Source organism: Zosterops lateralis, assembly GCF_965231275.1.
Source record: "Zosterops lateralis genome assembly, chromosome: 4".
NCBI lineage: Eukaryota > Metazoa > Chordata > Aves > Passeriformes > Zosteropidae > Zosterops > Zosterops lateralis.
In genome coordinates, this window is record NC_139765.1 from 2582752 (window position 1) to 2603268 (window position 20517).

At 40.4% G+C, this 20517-nt stretch overlaps 1 protein-coding gene across 2 annotated transcripts in view; it reads right to left on the bottom strand.

The window, feature by feature from the left end:
• Positions 1–4373: 4373 nt before the first annotated feature.
• RERG (RAS like estrogen regulated growth inhibitor) overlaps positions 4374–20517 on the bottom strand; it is an 82565-nt gene continuing 66421 nt past the window's right edge. For both annotated transcript variants that reach the window (XM_083859304.1, XM_083859305.1), the window contains exons 3-5: positions 15727–15783; positions 9563–9636; positions 4374–8524 (exon numbers count right to left, since the gene is read on the bottom strand). In XM_083859304.1, the coding sequence (XP_083715430.1) occupies positions 8117–8524; positions 9563–9636; positions 15727–15783 (539 nt within the window). In that variant the 3' untranslated portion in view covers positions 4374–8116. The remainder of the gene's footprint in view (positions 8525–9562; positions 9637–15726; positions 15784–20517) is intronic.

A 20517-nucleotide genomic window follows, 5' to 3' on the forward strand; every position in this document is an offset into this window, starting at 1 on the left:
GGTCTCACAATAATTGCAGTTTTAGCTTTTACAAATTACTCCCTGTCCACCACAAGAATGAAATCAGTAATCCTTTTAATCCTTGGACAATCAGGCTTGGTCATGTCCACTTTGGTGTGGTTTCACTGAGGCATTTTAAAGGGGCTAAGTAAATTATTGTCACTTGTATCCAGTTAAGGGGACAGAATTTAGAAGTGTTAGGGCAAAGATTCAGACCCCAAAGTTCCTGAAAATGTGATGGGAATTATTTTTATTAACATCAGTAAACTATGAAACAGAATAATTCAGAATAAAATTCGGAATAAAATTCTAATGTCCTAATTCAGGATCAAAAGAGGTAAGTCTGAGGCAGTCTAAAAACTGAATTTAGTCTTGATGCGAGTATTTAAATAGTGAATTATTTTGCATTCTAGTCCTGTCCTGCTATATATCTTTGAATTGGAAAAAAAAATCAATTCAGAAAAGTGCCTCTCATCAGTCTTACTGAAGCATTCACCAGTCTTTGGGAGTTTCTGACAACTTTCCTCTGACTTCTACTGGAGTTTGCCATTGGCACACATTCACTTCATGTAATTAGAAGCAGTTTATTCCCTTCCTGAAACTTGATGAGCACCAATAATTGCATGTTGGAAACACCATGCCCTTTTTGTGCTATTTTTTTGTGTTCAGAGTTCAGGCTGGGTCACAGGAGCCACTGGATCAAACCCATGAAGGACCCACATGGGAGAAGTGCAAGGCTTTCCTGACTGAGCTGAAATTCAAGCTGTGGCTGTAAATCAAACCCAGCTGACAGATTGAGGGACATCCCCTGGAGCTGCTGGTCAGTGAGTGGTGTGGCCAAGGACATGGATGTGATAATTATTGTCCTCTTTGCTTATCACTGAACACAGAAAATTGATTAAACCCAAGGTTAGTAACCTCTCACCCACTGACATCAGCTGTGAGATCACCGTGCAACAATCTTAATAAATGAACTTGTTTTGTGGGAGTCCACAAGAATGTTTGAGAATAAGAGCCCTGCTGGCCAGAAGTTCACACTGGGGAGCTGTAGAGCACACTAAATTGTGCATGAGCTCACAAAAATGGTTGGATCAGCTCTCTTTTTAAAATGGTTGTGAGAAATAACTGTCTTAAGTGGTTATTGAGATATTTTCACTGAGCTCGTCACAGTAACTTAAATGAAAATGTGGTGGGGATTGGGTTTGGGGTTTTTTGGAAATATTTTCTAAATGTTTCAATGTAAAACCAAAACCAAACTGACTTCAAATACCTAAGTTTTGCACCAATAATTTTTAGGTCTTTCCTTGAAGAAGACAAAGGCATTAAAACAGACCAGAATTTGGTGGAGAAAAAGAAAAGTTTGGGCCAACACCTGGGAAAGGCATGGCAGAATTATCATGGCATGTCTATCATTTTATGGATGTTTTCAGTAGATTATGAATTCCTGTCTGCAGCCATTTCTAAAACCCCAGGAAACATTCACAGGCTACACAGGTAAATTAAACACTGTGATCTTTTAATCTCCACCTTTTTATTTCTTTTTTTTTTTTTTTTCCTGCCAACATCTGTTTGTGAGAATTGGAGTGGTGGCAGGTTCTATTGCAGAAAATTATCTGAAGTAACTCTGCTTCAGAATAATAACAACTCTAACCCAGAGGTAAAGATGTGATGGTTTGCTTTACCATCATCTCTTCTTTTCTCCTTGCAGTAATAACTATTTTTTTAAAAATCTGAGTTTAAACTTCAGGTAACAGCTCTTGATACATAAAAATGTCAGAGTCGTTCACAGAATTTTACTGAGATTCTTGGAAGTCTGAGGATATCACTCTTCCCTAGTTTTCTGCCTCTCTAAAATAACCCTTTGTCATTCCTGCTATATTTTCTATTGTGTTATAAACTCAAATGTTTTAACTCTATTGCAAAGAAATCCTGTCCTTCACAGAAATTCCCTAAAGGAAGTTGTGGGCTTTTTTAATTTGTTATGCTTATTTCAAATATTAAAAAAAAAACACCAAAAAATCCAAAAACAGAGAAAAGAAGTTACAGGCAACTTACTCGTCTGCTACAGGAGGTTTAATATTTACAGAACTATCTAAGGTCCTTTTGCTTTTTTCAGTTCACACAGACGAAGAATTCTTTTGTTTATGGATTTTTGTTAGATACATAGTAAAAATATGTGAATTTTATATTGTTACCAACTTTAACAATAATAATTTTATATTGTTAATCACTCATTGCTTCAGAATTGAGTTCTATTCCAAAGAGGGGAAATACACCCTGAATGCAAAAGTGAAATAATTTGGGTTGGGGTAGATGTAAACTCTTTTCCCAGATTTGAACTGAGCTGAATGTTTACATGGATGTGGTTTAGACTGTATCTGTCCTTGGGAGATACAAGAAATTTGGATACCAAATGTGAGTGTTCAGTGTTCTAGCATTGGCTTTGGTGGGAAACTGCAAAAAACTACAGAGAAACCCTAAGAAAAATTATTTGGAGTTTTTAAAACTAGGTTTTTATCTTTTTTTTTCTCTTTTTTCTTCTTTTTTTTTTCCTTTTTTTTTTTGTTTTTGTTTGTTTGTTTGTTTGTTTGTTTGTTTTGGTTTTTGTTGTTGTTTTTTGTTTTTTGTTTTGTTGTGTTTTGTTGTGTTTTGTTTGTTTGTTTGTTTGGGGAATTTTTGTTTTCTTTTTCTTTCCCTCTCCTCTGGATTTTTTGAAAGCTGCATATCAAAAACCTGGCATGAATTACAAATTCCAGACCTAATGTCTGGAATTGCACAATAATAATAATTCTATTTCTTTACAGTTAGATTTACAAAAAGAAATACAAGTTAAAACCTCAGAATATCCCACTGTTTCTGATTACTTACTTTGTTCAGATCACCTGTGTACCAGCACTGGTGTATGAAATCTTACAATTATTAAATTTATTAAACAGTCAGTAGTGTGGACTTACCTCATTGTTTCCTGCCAGTCTATTTCAAACTGAAAATGGAGAGGAATCCTTCAAGTGCATGAGAGAAATTGGCCATTGGGGTGTTTTCTGCCAGGGCTGTGGTCCAGGGGCTTGACCCATCCCGTGCAAACCCCACCAGAGTCAGTAGATATATAAAAAAATATATATTTTATATATACCTCTCTTTATAAATTTATATATTATATTATATTATATTATATTATATTATATTATATTATATCATAGTATAGTATATCGTATATAAACATATATTATATTTAATATATTATATAATATATGTTTATATAATATATATAATTCTATATACAGAAATATTATATATATTATATTTTATGTATTTTTATATTAATATATATATATCTGCCCTGGGTATTTGCCACTCCTGCAGGCTGCATTACCAGCCCTCCCCATGGGCAATGCTGCTTGCAGGCACCAGGCTGAGCTGGCCTCACACATACCATCATCATCATCACCTCCTACAAACCTTGCACAGCACTGCCCAAGCCCCTGCTTTGTATTTTCCCGAGGTAATTAGTGCCTGGCATCCACAGCAGAAATAAAATGCATAACACGGGAGTTTCTGAGGTGACACTGTCTTCATTACAGGTTTAATTTTGCAAAGAGCATAAAGGCAGACACATCAAAATGCCAAGAAGCCTCTTTTAATTAAAGCCTCCTTTTCTTTTTCTTCTTAAGATTTGCATATGTATCGAGCCATTAATGAAAAAAAAAAGATAAAAGGAACACAAACACTGTTTATACTTGGCCTTTATGACTGCAGCTACTTTGCAGGAGACATTATTTTGACTGGAGCAAGGTATAGTGTGGCTTTGACAGAACTCAAGGCTGCTTTGTGGTGCTCCAGTGGCAGACAGGGACTGGTTTTGGAAGGTTTCACCCAGATTTCATACAGTGCTCTGCCAGATGTGACATTCTCATACTCCCACTCCAGCTCACCACGCTTTGGGCTATTTGGTTTGGGGGGAAAAAGAATGGATTACAGCTCCCCTCTTCAGTGGTGAAGAGCTACAGCTTAATCCCCACGACTGATTATTTAGCATTTATATAATGTGCCTTTCATAAGAGTACACATTACCTACCTCCTCTTCAGATTAACAGTGCGTTATCCTTGGAACACGGGCATGGTTGGCTGCAGGTGAAAAGCTGCCTCTGTCCAAATCTCCCAGCCCAGGATCTCACCTCAGGAGCTTGGGGATCAAGATCTGTGTTACTCAGTTGGCAGGACAGCTTTTGATAGGTTTCACCATTATTTTTTCCCCTCTAATAACCCTCCAAACTTTTTCATCAGCCTTGAAATAGTTAGCAAGGACATTTGGACCCGTGCCTCACTGTAGATGCTGTTTGGCTTCTCCATTCCGAGACTAACAGCCAAATAAGTTCAAATAAAATGGTTCAAATTTTACAGTGCGGATTCCGGTAAAACTCCCTGTTTGTTTTCCTTAGATAAAGATTAAATAAAAAGCAAACCAGCTCTTTTGGAACTGGAAGGAACACTGGAGACATCTAATGGAAGATCAATAAGTAAGAGTTCGGCACAGAAAACACTATATTTTCTTTTTTATTTTTTTTTCCTCATATATTATCTACAAGCACAAGCTTTCATATTTTTTTTAATGTAAAAATGCATACAGATCATTATATATATAAAAATCAAACTAGCCTTGTAGCAAACTGCCAGATCCAACTATCCCCAGCTTGGGGACAACCTGTCTGGATCCAGGTGCAAACCCAGTGGCTAATCCTCATTCCCATCTGTGCTTGCACCAAACCCCCAGATATGAAGATTCTCAAAAAGTTCTAGGGAGGTTTTTGGGTCCTGATCCAGGTCTTGCATCACGGGCATGACTAACTCTTCATCAATTGAAGATAAATATTTTTTTAAAAAAACTTCGTAAGTGACAATCAACTTGTTTCAGGTAACAAGTATCCCTTTCACCTTCCCTCCCTGTTTTTATTTTTATCCTTTCCATCCTCTCTCCACAGAAATGGCAATGGGCAGGGGAGAGAAATTTAATGTTAGTGTCACATACATACACTTCAACAGCAGCAGGAGAAACAGAATTTAATCTGTTGATTAATCTGCTGCAGAAAGGCTACTGAGTGTGGGTTCACGCTGCACTCAGCCTGAATGCTGAGTTATTTTCAATGCTTGGCCAATTTTGGGCTCAATTTGCACATTGTGGAAATATGACAGATTTATAACATATCCAGTAATGTGTTGCAACATTGTCAGCAACAGTAAATCAAGTTGTATTTAATACTATGTGAGGCATATCAACAGATTATAATACACCATAGTAGAACTGGTTTCGAGGGGAAAAAAATTAATGAGCAATTAAGTAAAGAAGTTTTGTCTTTGTTTTGGAGGAAAGGTCACAAAATAGCAGCCTCCTTTCTGACCAAGTGTTTATCTTGTTTGGCAGTTTCCAAATTCAGTCTTTGCAAAAGAATGTTACTATTTTTATTGTAAGTTCTTTATGTAACGAGGGATGTTTGCACAGTGGAACATTTTATTTTCACCAGGATTTTATAATTTGTCCACGCAGATGTTATAAAAGAGGACACGATTTGCTGGAAGTTTTTTGGAAAGTATGAGGGCTGTAACTTACCCTCTCCTTCCTTTCAGTATAAATATGATTAATTATTTTCTCTTGTCATTCATTCATAACCTGTTTGTATTTTAAATGCAGCTCCAGCCTGAACCCCAAGAAAGGTTTTTCAGTTAAAAGAACTGTTGAAGTTTTCAAAGAGGGATGAATCAATTGCTTTAGCATACCAAAGTAAAGACTTGGCTACGTTGCCATGGCATTGCAGGTAAGGATTTTGTTTACTTCACATATGTGCACCAGCACTGATTTGAAAGATAACAGAACCTTAGTGCTTCAGCTTGCAAATGCTCACTCTGGCTTCTAATGTGACTAAACTGCTTCAAAGTTCAGCCCCTAAAGCTGAAGGATTCTGATTTGTGAACTCTCTCTCACACTTGGATTGATTCTACGTTACTAATAGGGTTAAAAATGGCAAAACCTCCTTTTTTTCTTTTTTTTTTTTTTTTTTTTTTTTTTGTACTTTTTTTTTTTTTTTTTTTTTTGTACTTTTTTTCCCCTTTTTTATAAAAGTTAAGGATGAATAGTTTGGGAACAAGTGTGTCACAGAGGCCTGCTGCAAGAACCCCCTGCCCAGAAGCACAGAGTGAAGTTTCCATTGTGTCCAGCTGATGATGTACAGCAACACACATGAGTATGAAGACCAAAATCCAACATATAGACATTGATTCCAGGACAGTGAAATGAGTTTTTTACCACCTGGAATCCAGAAGCAGAGAAAACAAACAGCCCAAATAAAATATACATCCGAGTGTGATGTTCTTTGTTTTGGTTGGGCAAAAGTGAGAGCTTAAAAAAATTACTTTGGTAAAAGATCTTTAAGTGAATACTTTAAATAGAAATCCTAATTTGGAATTTTTGTCTGTTCACAGGGAATATGTAGATCTGCCTCTTCAGCCTGTTACACCACCTGTATGGCTGCCTATAACTCTACAAAGTATTATCCAGTTAGATTTACTCACTTTCCTACATCTGTGGCAATTTGCATTTGGTAGCCACAAATAACCACGAATAACCACTTGAAGTACAGAGCAGTGGAAAACAAAGTTGTAAGTAAATGCTACAAGGAGGCAGAAATTTTCAGAGGAGAAAATTACTAATTTGTCATCCCAACCCTTGGCTGGGATGTGAAACCCATGGTTCCACATGTTGATAGTCTGAGCTGCCTCAAGGGATGCTACACCACTGGTGGGAGACCAGCACAATCTGAAGGAAAATCTCCCAATCTGAATGAAAATCTCCCAATCCTGTTCCTTGTATCTTTTAGCAGTTAACAAACAGGACAGGAGGCAAAACTTGGCAGCTGGCTTAAATGAGATGATGAGGGAGAAGGAAAAAAACTGGACAGCTTTTATCCCAGGAACCAGAATCTGATAAAATGTGTTTCTACTTCAATGTGCCAAATAAGAGTCACAAAAAACCTGCACTGCTTTAAGCCCCAGAGTGCTCCAAGCAGCATCTGGAAGTTCAAACAGCTGAAAATTATGGTCTTTTGATATGATAGAGGCCATTCAGATCTGATTTCCATTTGGGTTTAGAATTTAAATACTTGCCTTCCCAAGGATTCAGTTCTTCTTTGGTATAAAATAGACTAAGAGGAACTACTTGAATTTAAAAAAAAAAAGGCTGAAATAAAAGAATTTTTTTAAAAAAGGAAAGCAGCTAAAAACTACCCATAATTAAATCAATAGTAATATGGTTCTTTTTACATTTTTTCAGTTTGGTTTCCCATCTCGTATACTCCCATTTCCCCAAGCACAATACTACTCTTTGAGGGGGAAATGCTGAAATGCCCCTGGACTAGATGATTATATCTGGAGAATTTTGCAGTTTCAGAGGAGCTGGAAGAGCAGCTGAACTTCAGCTCTCTTGAAATGTGTGTGTGGCTGGCTAAACCCTCCAGGAAACAGACCTTTCCTAGATTTTTTTGCATACCTTGCTAAGAACATCAACACTCATGGATCTGACAAAAAATAACCAGGAAGGAGTGAAAGCACACAATGAGCCAACTTAGAGCTGGTGAAAGTGTCAGGTGAACTCTCTGATTCAGCACAGCAGCCTCCACACATATTCAATCCTGGAGAACACCAGCTGTGATGGTTGGTGATGGGCTGAGGGCTGAATCTGACTCCCCAATGGCTACTGAGCAGCTGTCTGGCTGGAAATGGTGTTTTAGGCACTACTGACTTGCAGGGGATTGGAGCTGGCCAGGTAGGAGCAGAAGATTCTCTCTTGGTCGCCACAATCCCCACAATTGTCTAATCCTTTGGAGTTCATTTGGTGTTTGGTGTGTTTTGTTGGTTGTTTTAATTTTTTCCCACATTAGTCAGAAGCAGTGTGGCTAAATACATTTCAAAACAGGGAAATAATACAATTCCATGTTACTCAAAAAAAGCGGTGACGTTCGTCTTTTTGGTTTTTTCCATCACGAAGATTCAACCGTCTCTCATTGAACACACTCTGCTTGCCCCATCCATGATCTAAAATGCCTCTCTGGCTCGGGGCAGCTCCTTTTTAGCTGCTGATTTTGGTGAGCATCTTGTTGATGGCCTGCTTGACGTGGGTGGTGGAGCTCCTCCGGCGGGTCTTGCCCTGCACCATCTTGCGGCGCCGCACCTCGCGGCAGAGCTCGTAGAAAGCCTCCATGATGTTCCCCTCTCCCGTGCAAGCTGAGCACTCATAAAAGGCACAGGCAAGTTCCGTGGCCAGCTTTTCACCTTCCTCCGTGCTGACTTGCCTGGAGTGATCCAGGTCTGCTTTGTTGCCCACCAGGATCAGGGTGACGTTTTTGGGCTTTTTCACCTCGTCCAGCAAGTTCTTAAGCGGCAGCATCTCCTCGAAGCTGCCTCTGTCCGTGATGTCGTAAACCAGCACGAAGCCCTCGCCCCACCGCACGTGTCCTTCCTTCTGGATGGCATCCTCCTGTGGGAAAAGGCAGAAGAATGCCTTAGGAATTTAGTTGGTGAAGAACAGCAGACCTTCAGAGAGGTGCTGGTCATCCAAAGCCTACAAAGCTCTGTGTGTCTGCTTTACTTTATACTTTGCACACATCACTGGTGCCTTAAATTTGAGCTTTCATGTATTTCATGTGCTGCCCAGGGCTGCAGCTCTGAGCTCACAGTCAGTGTCACTCAGCTCTGCACACAGCAGGGACACAAAACAAATCCTTTTCCTGCTGCACACCAAGGACAACTCTCAGGCCCAAAAGCACAAACAAGGCTGGGCTGGAGGGAGGAACAAGAAGGATGGGACCTCACAACCTGGAGCTGGAATTGGACAATTAAACCCCAAAATGCAAATGGACCAAAACTTATAAAAATGTAAGATCTCATGACCATTCATCCATTTTGTGACCATTCTTGGTCCACCTTGGGTGTAGCCCTTGTCAGGCCCTGTCCTGCCCAAGGTGGATCCTGGAGGCCTTTCAATAAATCCCAACTTTATTCTCTGGCTCTGTCCAGTCTCTGTTCCAGGTTAGCCTTCCCAAGGCATCATCACCTTTTTATCTCGTGCACAGGAGATCTATTCCACCCAGTGCCATGACCTGCAGCATGTGCACCTGCCATGTTTCAAAAGGGAGACCTGACTATGACAAATCTGCTCTTCACTTCAGTGGGAATCACTGACTGAAGCTGTCAAGCCTCATCACTTGACTGTAGAAATAGACTGAGACTTTGTGCCTACTTGCTGGGCTGTCCCTGAATAAAAATTCATGACAACAAAATAATATCCCCCCCCTAAGAGTAAGCCCCTTGACTTGTTTGTTCTTCTAAGCAGGATCCCTTGCAGAAGGATCCAGCATGAGGGAGGAAAAAGGGGGTTCTACCCAGAAGCAAATCTGTGTCCCCAGAGTAGAGCACACCTGCCACCCACTGCACTGCTGCAGGTTTCCACCCCAATTCCCTCCCCTGCTGCACACCCGAGCCAAGGAGCTGGGTAGCAGCCCTTGCACCCACGCACCTGGCCAGCTGTGTCTAGTATCTCCATGGAAACCACCTCATCATCAATGGTAGCTTGGTGACGGTATGTCGACTCTAAAATAAGAACACATGTCGTGAAACGTATTAAAAGAACGTAATTTTCTTTTTTTTTTTTTTTCTCTTTTTCTTTTTTTAAAATCTTCCTCGCAGATCTCCCGGCACAAGAGCGAGGATTTGACGCACAGCTTGACTAAATTTTCTTTGCTGGAGCTCTTCCAGCCCATCCTGGAGCACACTCAAGTCATCTTTTTCTAAAAAAGCAAAACTTTTACCTCTCTCCACAGGACACAACCTTTTCTTTCCCGTGTGTTAGACCAGCAAAAGCCTGGTGGATGCTGCAATCTGCACCCAACAGAGAGGAGTCTGCTGTAGCAGAAGAGCTCTGTAAAGCTGCATCCCATTTTTCCTGTTTGCTCCCAGGAAAGGCTGCTACCTTTGGAAGACAATGCCAGAAAACTCTCCAAGTATCCAGCTCAGCAGACTGTCACTGCATGGCTTGTTGATCAAAACCAGTGTGGTTGCAGATTAAGGAGCCTAACCACTAAGCTCAGGCCTTATACTGTGAAAAAATTACAGACCAGTTAGGTATTCTAGGAATGTGTGTTTTAAACATGCTGAAATCATCACATTCCCCTCTTCTGGCAAGGGGATCAAGCAGTGATTTCCCTGTTTATGATTTATAAGGATAACCAGAGGGCATTAAGAATTTACACTATGGAAAAAAAAATACAAACCAATAACCCTATTTACTGTCCCAGGTTCTGGAACCAAGCAGCTCATCAGAAAACTAATGACAAAGGAGCTTGTTTTATCTTAATAAGCTGATAAGCTCTATTTGATAGGATTTGACCTAAAACGTGGAAAACTATCAGTGCTAACATTCAGATTTATTACTGGTGCTTGCTCACAGATGTCCTATATCAAAAGGCAAATATGTAAAGGCTGTAAAAGTCTGGCCTGTGACTGTGCAATGCTTTGCATTGTCAGAGACACAATTCTTTCATTTGGTGCAAATCTCTTCAATAGGAAGGGATTTTTCCTTTTGAGGAAACTCATTTCTTTAACTTGAACTTCTGGAAGGGCTCATGTTCCATGAACTCCTGTTTTCATTATTCACTCCTGTTTCCTCTTCACAATCAGGAATGTTTCAGTGCTGCAAACAGCCTCTTCCCAAACCAAAAATGTCACTCCCTCCTGTGCCACCTTAATTGCTGTAATAAATAGCCCAGCTGTCTCCAGCAGGGACAAATGCTCAGTTTATACTTGGGCAGATGGCAAGCCAGCCTGCTCTAGGGTTTCAGGCCATGAAGACTGGGTTTTCTTAAAGCCTGTAAATACCCCTTCTGGATATGATTTCCAGGCTGTTGAAAGAGTTGGAGTATCCCTTTGTGATCCTGAGGCTACACCTGCACAGCAGAGTGAGGTTCATCAAAGTCTCTTGGTGGTATTTCTCATCTGTGCCATCCACACACCCTGACTGCAGCAATTCCCTCAGGGAATGCAGAAAAAGCAGGAAACCCTAGTTTGGTGCTAGAGCTGCACCTCCAATGAGTTATTTCAGTGTTAGGTTGGGATTCCCTGTGTAGTACTCGAGGTTATTTAGGAAATTCTGCTCTGTTTCTTTGGGGGAGGATGCTGTGGAGAAGTGATGGCTCTCTGGGTAAGAAATGTGATTTTAGCTCCTTACTTGCTCAGGATTTGCACTGCTCATTTGCCTCCAGCCATCTGGCCGTGCTTAACAAGTGGCTGCTGAGATTTTTTCCACAGAACCTGTGAAAGTTCTCACCCCAGCCCTGACTGCAGGATATCTGTGAAATATCCTCAAGAGGCAGGATGGGGTAGCCCATACAGATCTCCCCTATAAAATGGGAAAATAAATCTCAAGGATTTAGGCTTTTTTGCTCACTGTGCAAAAGCAGGATGAATCTTAAGTGATACTTCTCAAAATAGGACTCTGGCAGCACTTTATGTTGCAGGATTAACTTGCTTTGGCTGCTCACGTTGGAAAGGAATTTCATTTTGGATGAACAGCACCGATTTAGGTCAGATTCATGTAAATAAATCTCACTAAATGTGTGTCTGCTCCTGTGCTTTGGAATGTGTGGTAGCTGGGTGGATTTTAATGAGGAGTGTAAAACAGCTGGACGTTGAAAGCATTTTTGGTGTAATCACAGACATGGCTTCTCCTTCAAGGGAACAGAAACATCTGAAGAATCTGGTTGTCTTGTAAATTATGAGCCCCTCAAGATGTGAGTTCCAGCCTGCTCACATTGATGCCATCACAAAAACAGTGCCTTGCTTTGGGATTCATTTTCCTTGTGGCACTGCTTTTTTCTTTTTTTTTTTCCTTTTTTCTTTCTTTTTTCTGGAATAAACTGCACCCCAAAAGTACTTGGCACTGGGAAATTCTGCTCATAGGGGAAACATTTCAGAATATGATGAGAAACAAAAGTAGGGGCAAAATATCTGTAACTATAGCAAGAACAGCCCCTGCCATTCCTGAGTTTTGCTGTCTGTTGAGCTACTGTAAAAAAAAAAAAAAAGCAATATTTTTATTACTGGCATCAGGAATATCTTCATCTTGAGACTCACGTAGAAGAAAACAAACCATATTTTCAGATAAGTGCTTCCCATGTTATTGTAAGCATCTTCTGTTGCTGCTCTCAATTACAATTTCATCATTTCAAGCCTTTGTTGAGAATTTTAGGAGCCAGAGTTGGTTGTTTTAAGGTGCTTCAGGCCATATGAGTCCATTTCCCTAGAAACACCTCAGAGAAAGTGGGAATTCTTTCATGGCTCATTGCTATAACACATTCAGCATAAATCCCTCCTGCTGAAGAGCACAGTAAAAACGAGGCAGCATATTAAATGTGTATCAAGTTAAATAATGTTTCTACTGTTTTGATGTAGGAAAAACATGATCACAGGATGATGCCCAGGAAGGCACAACCTACACTGGTGAGGACTGAATCCCTTGAGCCCCGAGGCAGAAGGAGTGAGTAATTCTGTCAATAAAAATCGAGGATACAAAGAGCTAGAGTCTGGAGCTTGAGAATAAGCCCTTTCCCAGTGATTTATGAAGTGCCTACACATTTGTCATGGCAGCTCTTGAGGCAGCCAATTCCTCCCAGCCCCAAATTGTTGGTTGTTCCTCATCCCCACTGTGGCTGAGGGCTCAGCACCAGCCTGTGTTTGGCCAAGCTGCAGAGTTGTCAGCACGGGTGGTTCAGATGGAATATGCAGAAGGCAAAGTCCTGCAAGATGGTGGCAAAACTCTCTGCTCTCCTGCTCACTGCAGAAAACTAATTTTTCCATCATGAGCTCCTTGTAGGCTGCACTGTCCTCTAGTGCAGCTGGAAGAGGAGAGGGCTGGCAGGGGAGATGCTGCTTTCCTTCCAAGGATGTCAGCCTTTACACCCACCCAAAGGGCCATCAATTAATATTTTCTAAACACCTCTTTTACTGTGGGCTGCTCTGTTGAAAGCTCTGTTTGCTGTCTGGGCAGTCTCCCCCTCAGCTGTAGGATTTTTCCTGCTAGAGACAGGCAGTGGAACCTTCAGGAGGGTCAAGGCAAACTTGCTGAGTGAGCCACAAGTCAAGAAAACTAAAAATCCACAATTCACAATGAGTTGCCAGATAAACAGAAATATTGGACAAGTCCAGGCTGGTGGTTCACACTGCCCAAAAAAATGACCTTTGCTGTGTCTGTTGCCCTTTGGCTGAGAGCAGGTAAATGAAAAGCAGAGTGAGATGTGCTTTTGTGAAGGTGGCAGCTGTCCCACCAATCTCCAGCCTCCAAGGTTAAATCTGCTGACAGTTTCTTACTAAGCACCAGACCAAAAAAAGTAAACAAATCCATTTTTACACCTTCCCACTTTTTTTTTTTTTTTTTCAGCACCTTTTGGAAAAGCAAACCAAAACCCCCATGCCAAGAGGGTGACAATGACTTGCCAGTTAAACAGAAATATTGGACAAGTCCAGGATGATGGTTCACACTGCACAAAAGAAAATGACCTTTGCTGTGGCTGTTGCCCTTTGGCTGATAAGAGATAAATGAAAAGCAAAGTGAGATGTGATTTTGTGTCCCACCAGTGTCTGCACAGACCCAACATTTGCACAGATGTGGCAGAGCTGCAAAGCCCTGACTTCAGCACCTCTGTTTTCCAAAGCTTCCAGGGTTCAGTGACGTTCCTCCTGCCAGAAAATGTTATTTTGTGGTTGGTAATTTGGCTCCTGATGGTGCAGAATTCCATCCAGGTGCTGCTAAAAATATGGCCCTGCATTTTTCTTCTGGCAGGTTAGAATAGTAAGGAATATTTATAAGGTGTGTTTCTTCCCCTTCCAGTTAAAATGTGCCACCCTTGAATAAAAAGAGGAATAGATTTAATTTATTTTTTTTTAATATGATGCTTAGTTTAGATTAATGCTGAATTTCCATCAGGTCTTGAACAGCTTGGTGAAAGCTTCCCTAAAAATAGCAATTATCTGGAGATTGCTTGCATCACAGGGCTAATGGGTGGTTGAAAACTTGACACAAGAAATAAACTATAAATTTGAGGGTTTTGTCACAGCCCCAGTGATTTTTGGCAAAACCTCCCATTGCTTAGTAGCTGGATGGTTTGCATCTGTTTTACTCCTTTTAGTCCTTTTAGAATAACTTGACAAAGCTGCTTATTTCTCCCTGTGGAGGAAATGATCCTCACTGACACAACTTTAATTTTTTATATTGATTGAGCATGCAGATATCCCTCTTTCCACAGGACTGCCAGCCCATGACTGCTGAGAAGAAATGAATCCATCCTGCTAAAAGCTCTCAGTGAATTCAGATGTTTACAGGTAATTGGACACCAAATCACTGCAGGGTGATGATGCTAAAAGACAGAAATGGATTTATTTTTTTTCAGGCACTGGTTTCCAAAGCTTTTCAAGGTACAGTTTATTTCTGGTTGATATCTGAAGGCCTAAATAATGGTTACAATTTCAAGATAATTTTTCATCTCTAACACTTCAGGACCTTTTTTGAATCCCATTGTGGATCTGTAGTTTGAGAAAATAACGCTTTACAAAACAATCTCTTGGTGAGCAGCTTCTACCAGAGATTACTGTGATTAAGAAATAACTCCTTGACAATAGTTTATTAGTTTTGTGAATTTCTCAAACCTTTTCCTCGGAGCAACCTGGAGCGCTGAGCATCACAATGAGTGTAATACATAATTTAAGCTATTATTCTCCGAACTGAATGGGGATGTAGAATTCAGTAAGTCAGGAGAGAATTAATTTTTTAGTTTATTGAGCTAACACTGCTGCCTGCACCAAAAGCTTTCCGTGCTGCAAAGAGAGGACAATTAGATTCCTGAGGGGCACAGTAATTTGCAATTGCATTCATTTGTAAAACAGAAACAAATGTCAAGCCTTGTAGAGCAAAAAGGGCACGAGGCCCTTATAATGGGGCAAAAAATAAGAAACCTTGTGGCTTGTTAATAACTTCATTTGTGTGCTTAAACAAGGCAAAAAAAGATGTTTTTGCATGCAGTGGCTCTGTAAGAAATGGATGAACTTGGACTACACTGATAGGGAAGGCTTTATGCACCTCTTGTCAAGTCCTCAGAATGATGTCCTAATGATAGAAAAGTGAATTATTAACATTAATAATACTAAAGAAACGTTCTATTGAACATTTCACTGTGCAGCACAAGGCAAGTGACACATAATTCACTGAGGAATATATTGATAGCAGCAGATAAATGAATGTATTCCAGTTCAGGTTGTGCTGAGATTTATTTTTCCAAGATGGGAGTTTTGATATCTGTTATCTCTCCATGATGCCAAACAAAAATATTAAGAATGATCCTGGATACTTGCTTTTTACATTAAACTTCATTTCTGCTGTGCAATTTTATGACATTTTCTATTTCCCTTATGAGACCTCTTAAGGAAAGAACATTAATTAAGAAATTGATATTTAACTGTATGATCCATGTTGGAGCCTGCAAAGAAATGCTGTGAAGGAGAGAGGGAACACGTTGGAGAAAAGAGAATTTTCCAGCCCTTTACTTTGTGTGTGAATTACTTAGTCCTGAGGTATTGAAGGCACCTCCTAAGCCATACCATTCCACCCCATCCTTGCAGGACACAATGACCTACCCAGTGTTGGGTCGTACTCCCAGATGAACCTCTTGGTCAGGAACCGCACCACCAGAGCTGGGGGGACAAAGAGATTTTTGGGTAAGGAGGACAGGAAATCAACATCAACTCAACAGATTTTTTTTTTTTAAAGCTTTCCCAGTAAGGTTTTCCATGTGAGTGGTCAGGCAGCAGGTCCCCTGAGCTGTGAGCAGGAGGGAATGTTGCTCATTGGGGCACTCAAGAACTTGACTCAAGAACTTGTCACTGTTTGTGGCCCACTTCACACTTTTTGGATGGGGGGAACAAAACAAAACCAAACAAAGAGAGAGAAAAAAAACCACAAAACCCAAAAAAAAGTCCCTCCAAAAACAAAAACATGGCCAAAAAACAAACAAACAAACAAAAACCCCAAAACACACACAAGAACCCAAACAAACAAAAACCAACAAGACAATTTAAAAAAACCAACCAAAAAAACCCCAACCAAAACCCAAAAACAACACCAAATACAAAACCAACAGCACCGAAAACTAAAAACAACCAAAACCAACCCAAAGCCTTTTTGCAGCATTAAAGCCACTACTTTGGATGCTTTAGGTATCCTGTAACCAGTGGAAAAAGTGTTGGCGGTTTTGGAACCGGCTGTGACACTTCAGAATGAGGGGTTGATCAAAATAATTTTATCCTTGAAAACTTGCCTTTGGATTGTAAGCCTTGTAAGGCAGAAATAATTGGCTAAACAGCTTCCCTCTCTGTTTTATGCATGCCTTCCTTGTGACAGTTTAGCTTCCACATTTTGCCTAGTTGATGAAAGGAGATTAAATATTTCAGACCAATGGTCAACACATGCTATTAATCAATTTGCAGAAATAGAAGAAAAGGTTTATATTTTGGAGCACAGGACAGGTAGTTCTTAGTTTCAGAGTATAGGCTAAGATCTTGCTATTTATGTTCTTCTGTTTAATTTTTTCTATCCCTCCAAATCCTTTGAAAAACGATTTACTTTGATTATTCTTGAATTTAAAACTAAGCAGTGCTCTGAATTTTTAATGATGCAAATTAATCATTTATCATTGCAAACCATCCAAAATCCTTTCTGCAGATGAAGCCAGAGACAGCACTGCTCTAACCATGAGTGCAGCAGTTACAGCTACAAGAAAACAGTTCCTTGTCATCATTTCCATGTGATTGTTCCATCCTTTTGGCTGCAGGTGGACAGTAAAACTCAGTTCTGATCCTTGTCAAAACTGCAGCCAGGGGAATGCACTCCATCCCAGACTTCTATGGCCAACAGTAGGATAAGGCAAGAGTAAGCAGAATAAATCTAATGAATTAAGATTTGCTTAATCAGACAATCAGAATATTAGTTTTAAGAAAATTAACTATGCCTCATACTTGGAGGGGTAAAAAGAAGCTGATCCTGGAAAGGAAATGGGATCACCACACAAGAAGCAATTTGAAGCTGGTGTTATTTTAAGTTTCTTTTTTCCTTAGGAAATTCTACTCTGATTTTTTTGCTTAGGCTTTGCTGAAATGCTGTTCTTGTTCCTCAGAGTAGATGTGGCAATTCTTAATTATTTCAAGTCATGGTCCTTTAACCTGAATGTCATAACAAAAGAAGATGACCTCTTTGTAGCTAATTTCCCATCCATGGTGATGCTGCACCAGGACTTTTTTTCTGCACCTTTTATCATAGCTGAAACAGTTCAAGCACCTTGTTCTGAAAGTTTGGTCATGATTCTTCTCTAACTGCTAGTAATAGAGTCTCTCTTAGTATCTTATTTGTCAAGGGATGTAAAAATAGATTGAAAAAAATCAAAGAGATTTTAAAAATTTATTCTTTGGCAGCCATACTCTGAAGGAGAAGCAGTGATGGGCTGTGTGGCAGAGCCTGAGCTTGTGCCTGGACCTGGAGAAGCTGATGAAGAGAGAGAAAAGGCAGAAGAACCTTTCCAACTATTTTTATACTTGAACATGGTTTATTTATGATATTACTAACTATTATTAACTATAATATTAACTATAATAATATTAATTATATTAACTATAATAATATTATTATTAACTATTTATGATAACCTTGCAGTTGTAGATGGAAATTGTGAAGAGGAGAGCAGAAATGATGCAGGGGACTGGAAATCTGTCAAGCACGACTAAGACAGGTCACAGAGAGCAGCAGCTCTGAAGGAAAAGAGGAAGAAGAGCTGATTTGGGAGGATTAGAAGGTAACAAGCCATAAGAAGTAGAAGTAGAACTGGACTGGAGGTGCTGAGATGCGGCTGGGAGGAGAAATCCAGAATTATCTACACAGAATGGAAAGGTGCAGGTGTGCAGCGCTGCACAGGGGAGGAATCAGAGATCACTGGTGCAAGCTCTGGTGAGAAGGGGGAAGGCAGGCTGTAATTATCTCCAGCACATACAGATAAATAATTACATGCTTGGGAGGGAGCTGAAGCAAAGGAAGGAAGGGTGGGAGGTGGCTGCCATGCACAGTCAGATGGCAATTAGTCTCTCTGCTGGCAGACCTCAGTGGGGAGCACACCAAGCACAGTGAGCCACTTGCTCAGCATTGCTGCCAATAAAGTATTTTATTAAATATTTTACTTTTCTTTGGGCCCAGTGAAGGGAAGGAAACATCCTTTTAGCACAAGCCCAGTGAGTGGGGAACTCTCAGCTCCAGAACCACATTTTGGGGCACACACTCTGGGGCTGTGCAGGACTGCTGGCTCTGCTCAGCCTCCCTGCTTCTGACCCACTTAATTCCTCCCAAATACTTCTGCTCTCTGTCATGGCAGTGGTCACAGCACATCCTACAAAGCTTTTCACTTCCACACATTTTTATGGGGCTGAAGATTAGCAGCTAGCTGCATTTCACAGATGGGGAACGTGAGAGGCTCTTGATCCAGAGGCTGCTCTGTTTATAAGCATTGCAGACTCTGTTGGAAGGGAAATATCTTCACTTGTCCCTCATTAGGGGTGCTTAGCAGACGAGCCCCTGACATCCAGTGGAGCATTAAAACAATGAATGTGACTTTGCTGCCTGATTTGACTGGAAATAGAGGATGAGGGAAGAGCTGGGAAGGGCATCCAAGTGCTTGGGCTGTCAGTCTGGAGCCCAACTTGCTGCCTCCTGCCCCAGCAGTGATCCCCTGGAGAAAGGGTATTACTGTGGAGCCAGGCTGTTTATGTCGAGCTCCCTCACTGCCAGATTACATCACTTTTCTGTATAATAACTCTGCCAGCAGAAAAAAAAATCAGGAGTGAGGACATTAGCAGTTCACTAGGCTTAGAGCTGGAGCAGTCAGATTTCTGCTGCTGGTTTAAATGATGCTTTGGGCAGAGCAATAAAATCCTTCCATGTCCTTAGTAATGTTGCATAAAAGATGGGTTGAGATGGGCATTAGTTCCCTCACACCTGAGCAAAGGTGTGTGCACGGTTTGACTAGTTAGTTTTACTTTCTAATGCTGATAATGAGCCAAAAATAGCCCAAGAGACTAAAGAAACCCACTCCAAATGCTGGGGTTTGGTTCAAAATAACATTGAGGCTGAGACTGTCTGAAACACATCATTTTCTGATTAAATTAAGTGACTAATTCCAACATTCATATTAAAGTGGCCATTTCCAGTGCTCATCCTCCAAATTCATTTTGAAGCAGCCAAGGCTCAGATTGGTGCAGCAGTTTACACGAGTGGATTTCATGGCCCTCCACTGAGACTAATCCCAGTCTCTTCCCTGAGCACATCCAGCTTTGTGAAAGGTCAGAACTTGCAGGATTGGAAGGAAGGAATCTTCCTCGTGGATTCCCACTGTGGTTTTTTTGGAGACACCAGAGGGAATTGATGTCACATCCCAGCAAAGGAAGAACAGACTCATATCTCTCTCCTTCTGCCTTCCCTGACACTCTCAGTTCCAAGTCAGCTGGTTTTGTACAGGGCATAAATTAGGGTAGGACTTGGCACAGGGAATTCATTCACTCATGTGTAAAACTTCTGCCTCAGAGGTTATTCTTGGAGAAGAGTCATGACTGTCTGTCAAATGCATTTTGCAGTGTAACCCCACTGAAGACAAGGAGGTTCTACCAGGATTTGACTTGGCATATAAACCAAGATTATCAACCATAAAATTAATCCATTTCTTTCTAACTTGTGTGGCTGAGTCCCTTACTCAGCTTTAAAAATCATATCTTTTTTAGGATTTTTTTTTATTGTGTGTGTGATATTTTGCATCTTGCTTTAGATCTTTGTTTGGATTTAGTAACATACAAATGCTCCAGCTAAATTTACAATCTGTCTGAATACATATCTTTGTGGATTTGGGACTGTTCCAGCTAATACAAGCTGAGTTTTTTGGGGAAGAAAGGAAGCAGGGCTTTAGTTGAAAAACAATCCCCTTCCCAAAAAGTTACAGAGTTCAAAGTTATTCTAAGAAAAATAACAGTTTTCCACAGTGAAATAATGGCATGATGACTCTTTTATGCCATGAGAATTTTCAGCTATAAAAATGGGCTGAAAGTAGTGCCATTATTTAACTTATCAACAAGTCCTTTCCTGGTGCCACCATGATGTGTCATCAGTAAACCACACTTGGCAGGAGACACCAGAGTGGTTAAAAACCAAAGATTTTAATGAGCAAAAGGCACTTTCAGAAATAAAGCCTTCAGAAATTTCACTTTTCCTTAAAATAGATATTTTTGGGAGAGAGTTCATCCACCCATTCACTTTCTCAGAGGCCTTTTATGAACTGGAATTTCAGTCCCCCCTGGAAGATGGGGGAAATTCCTGCAGGTTCCAGATCCTGCTGCTGGATT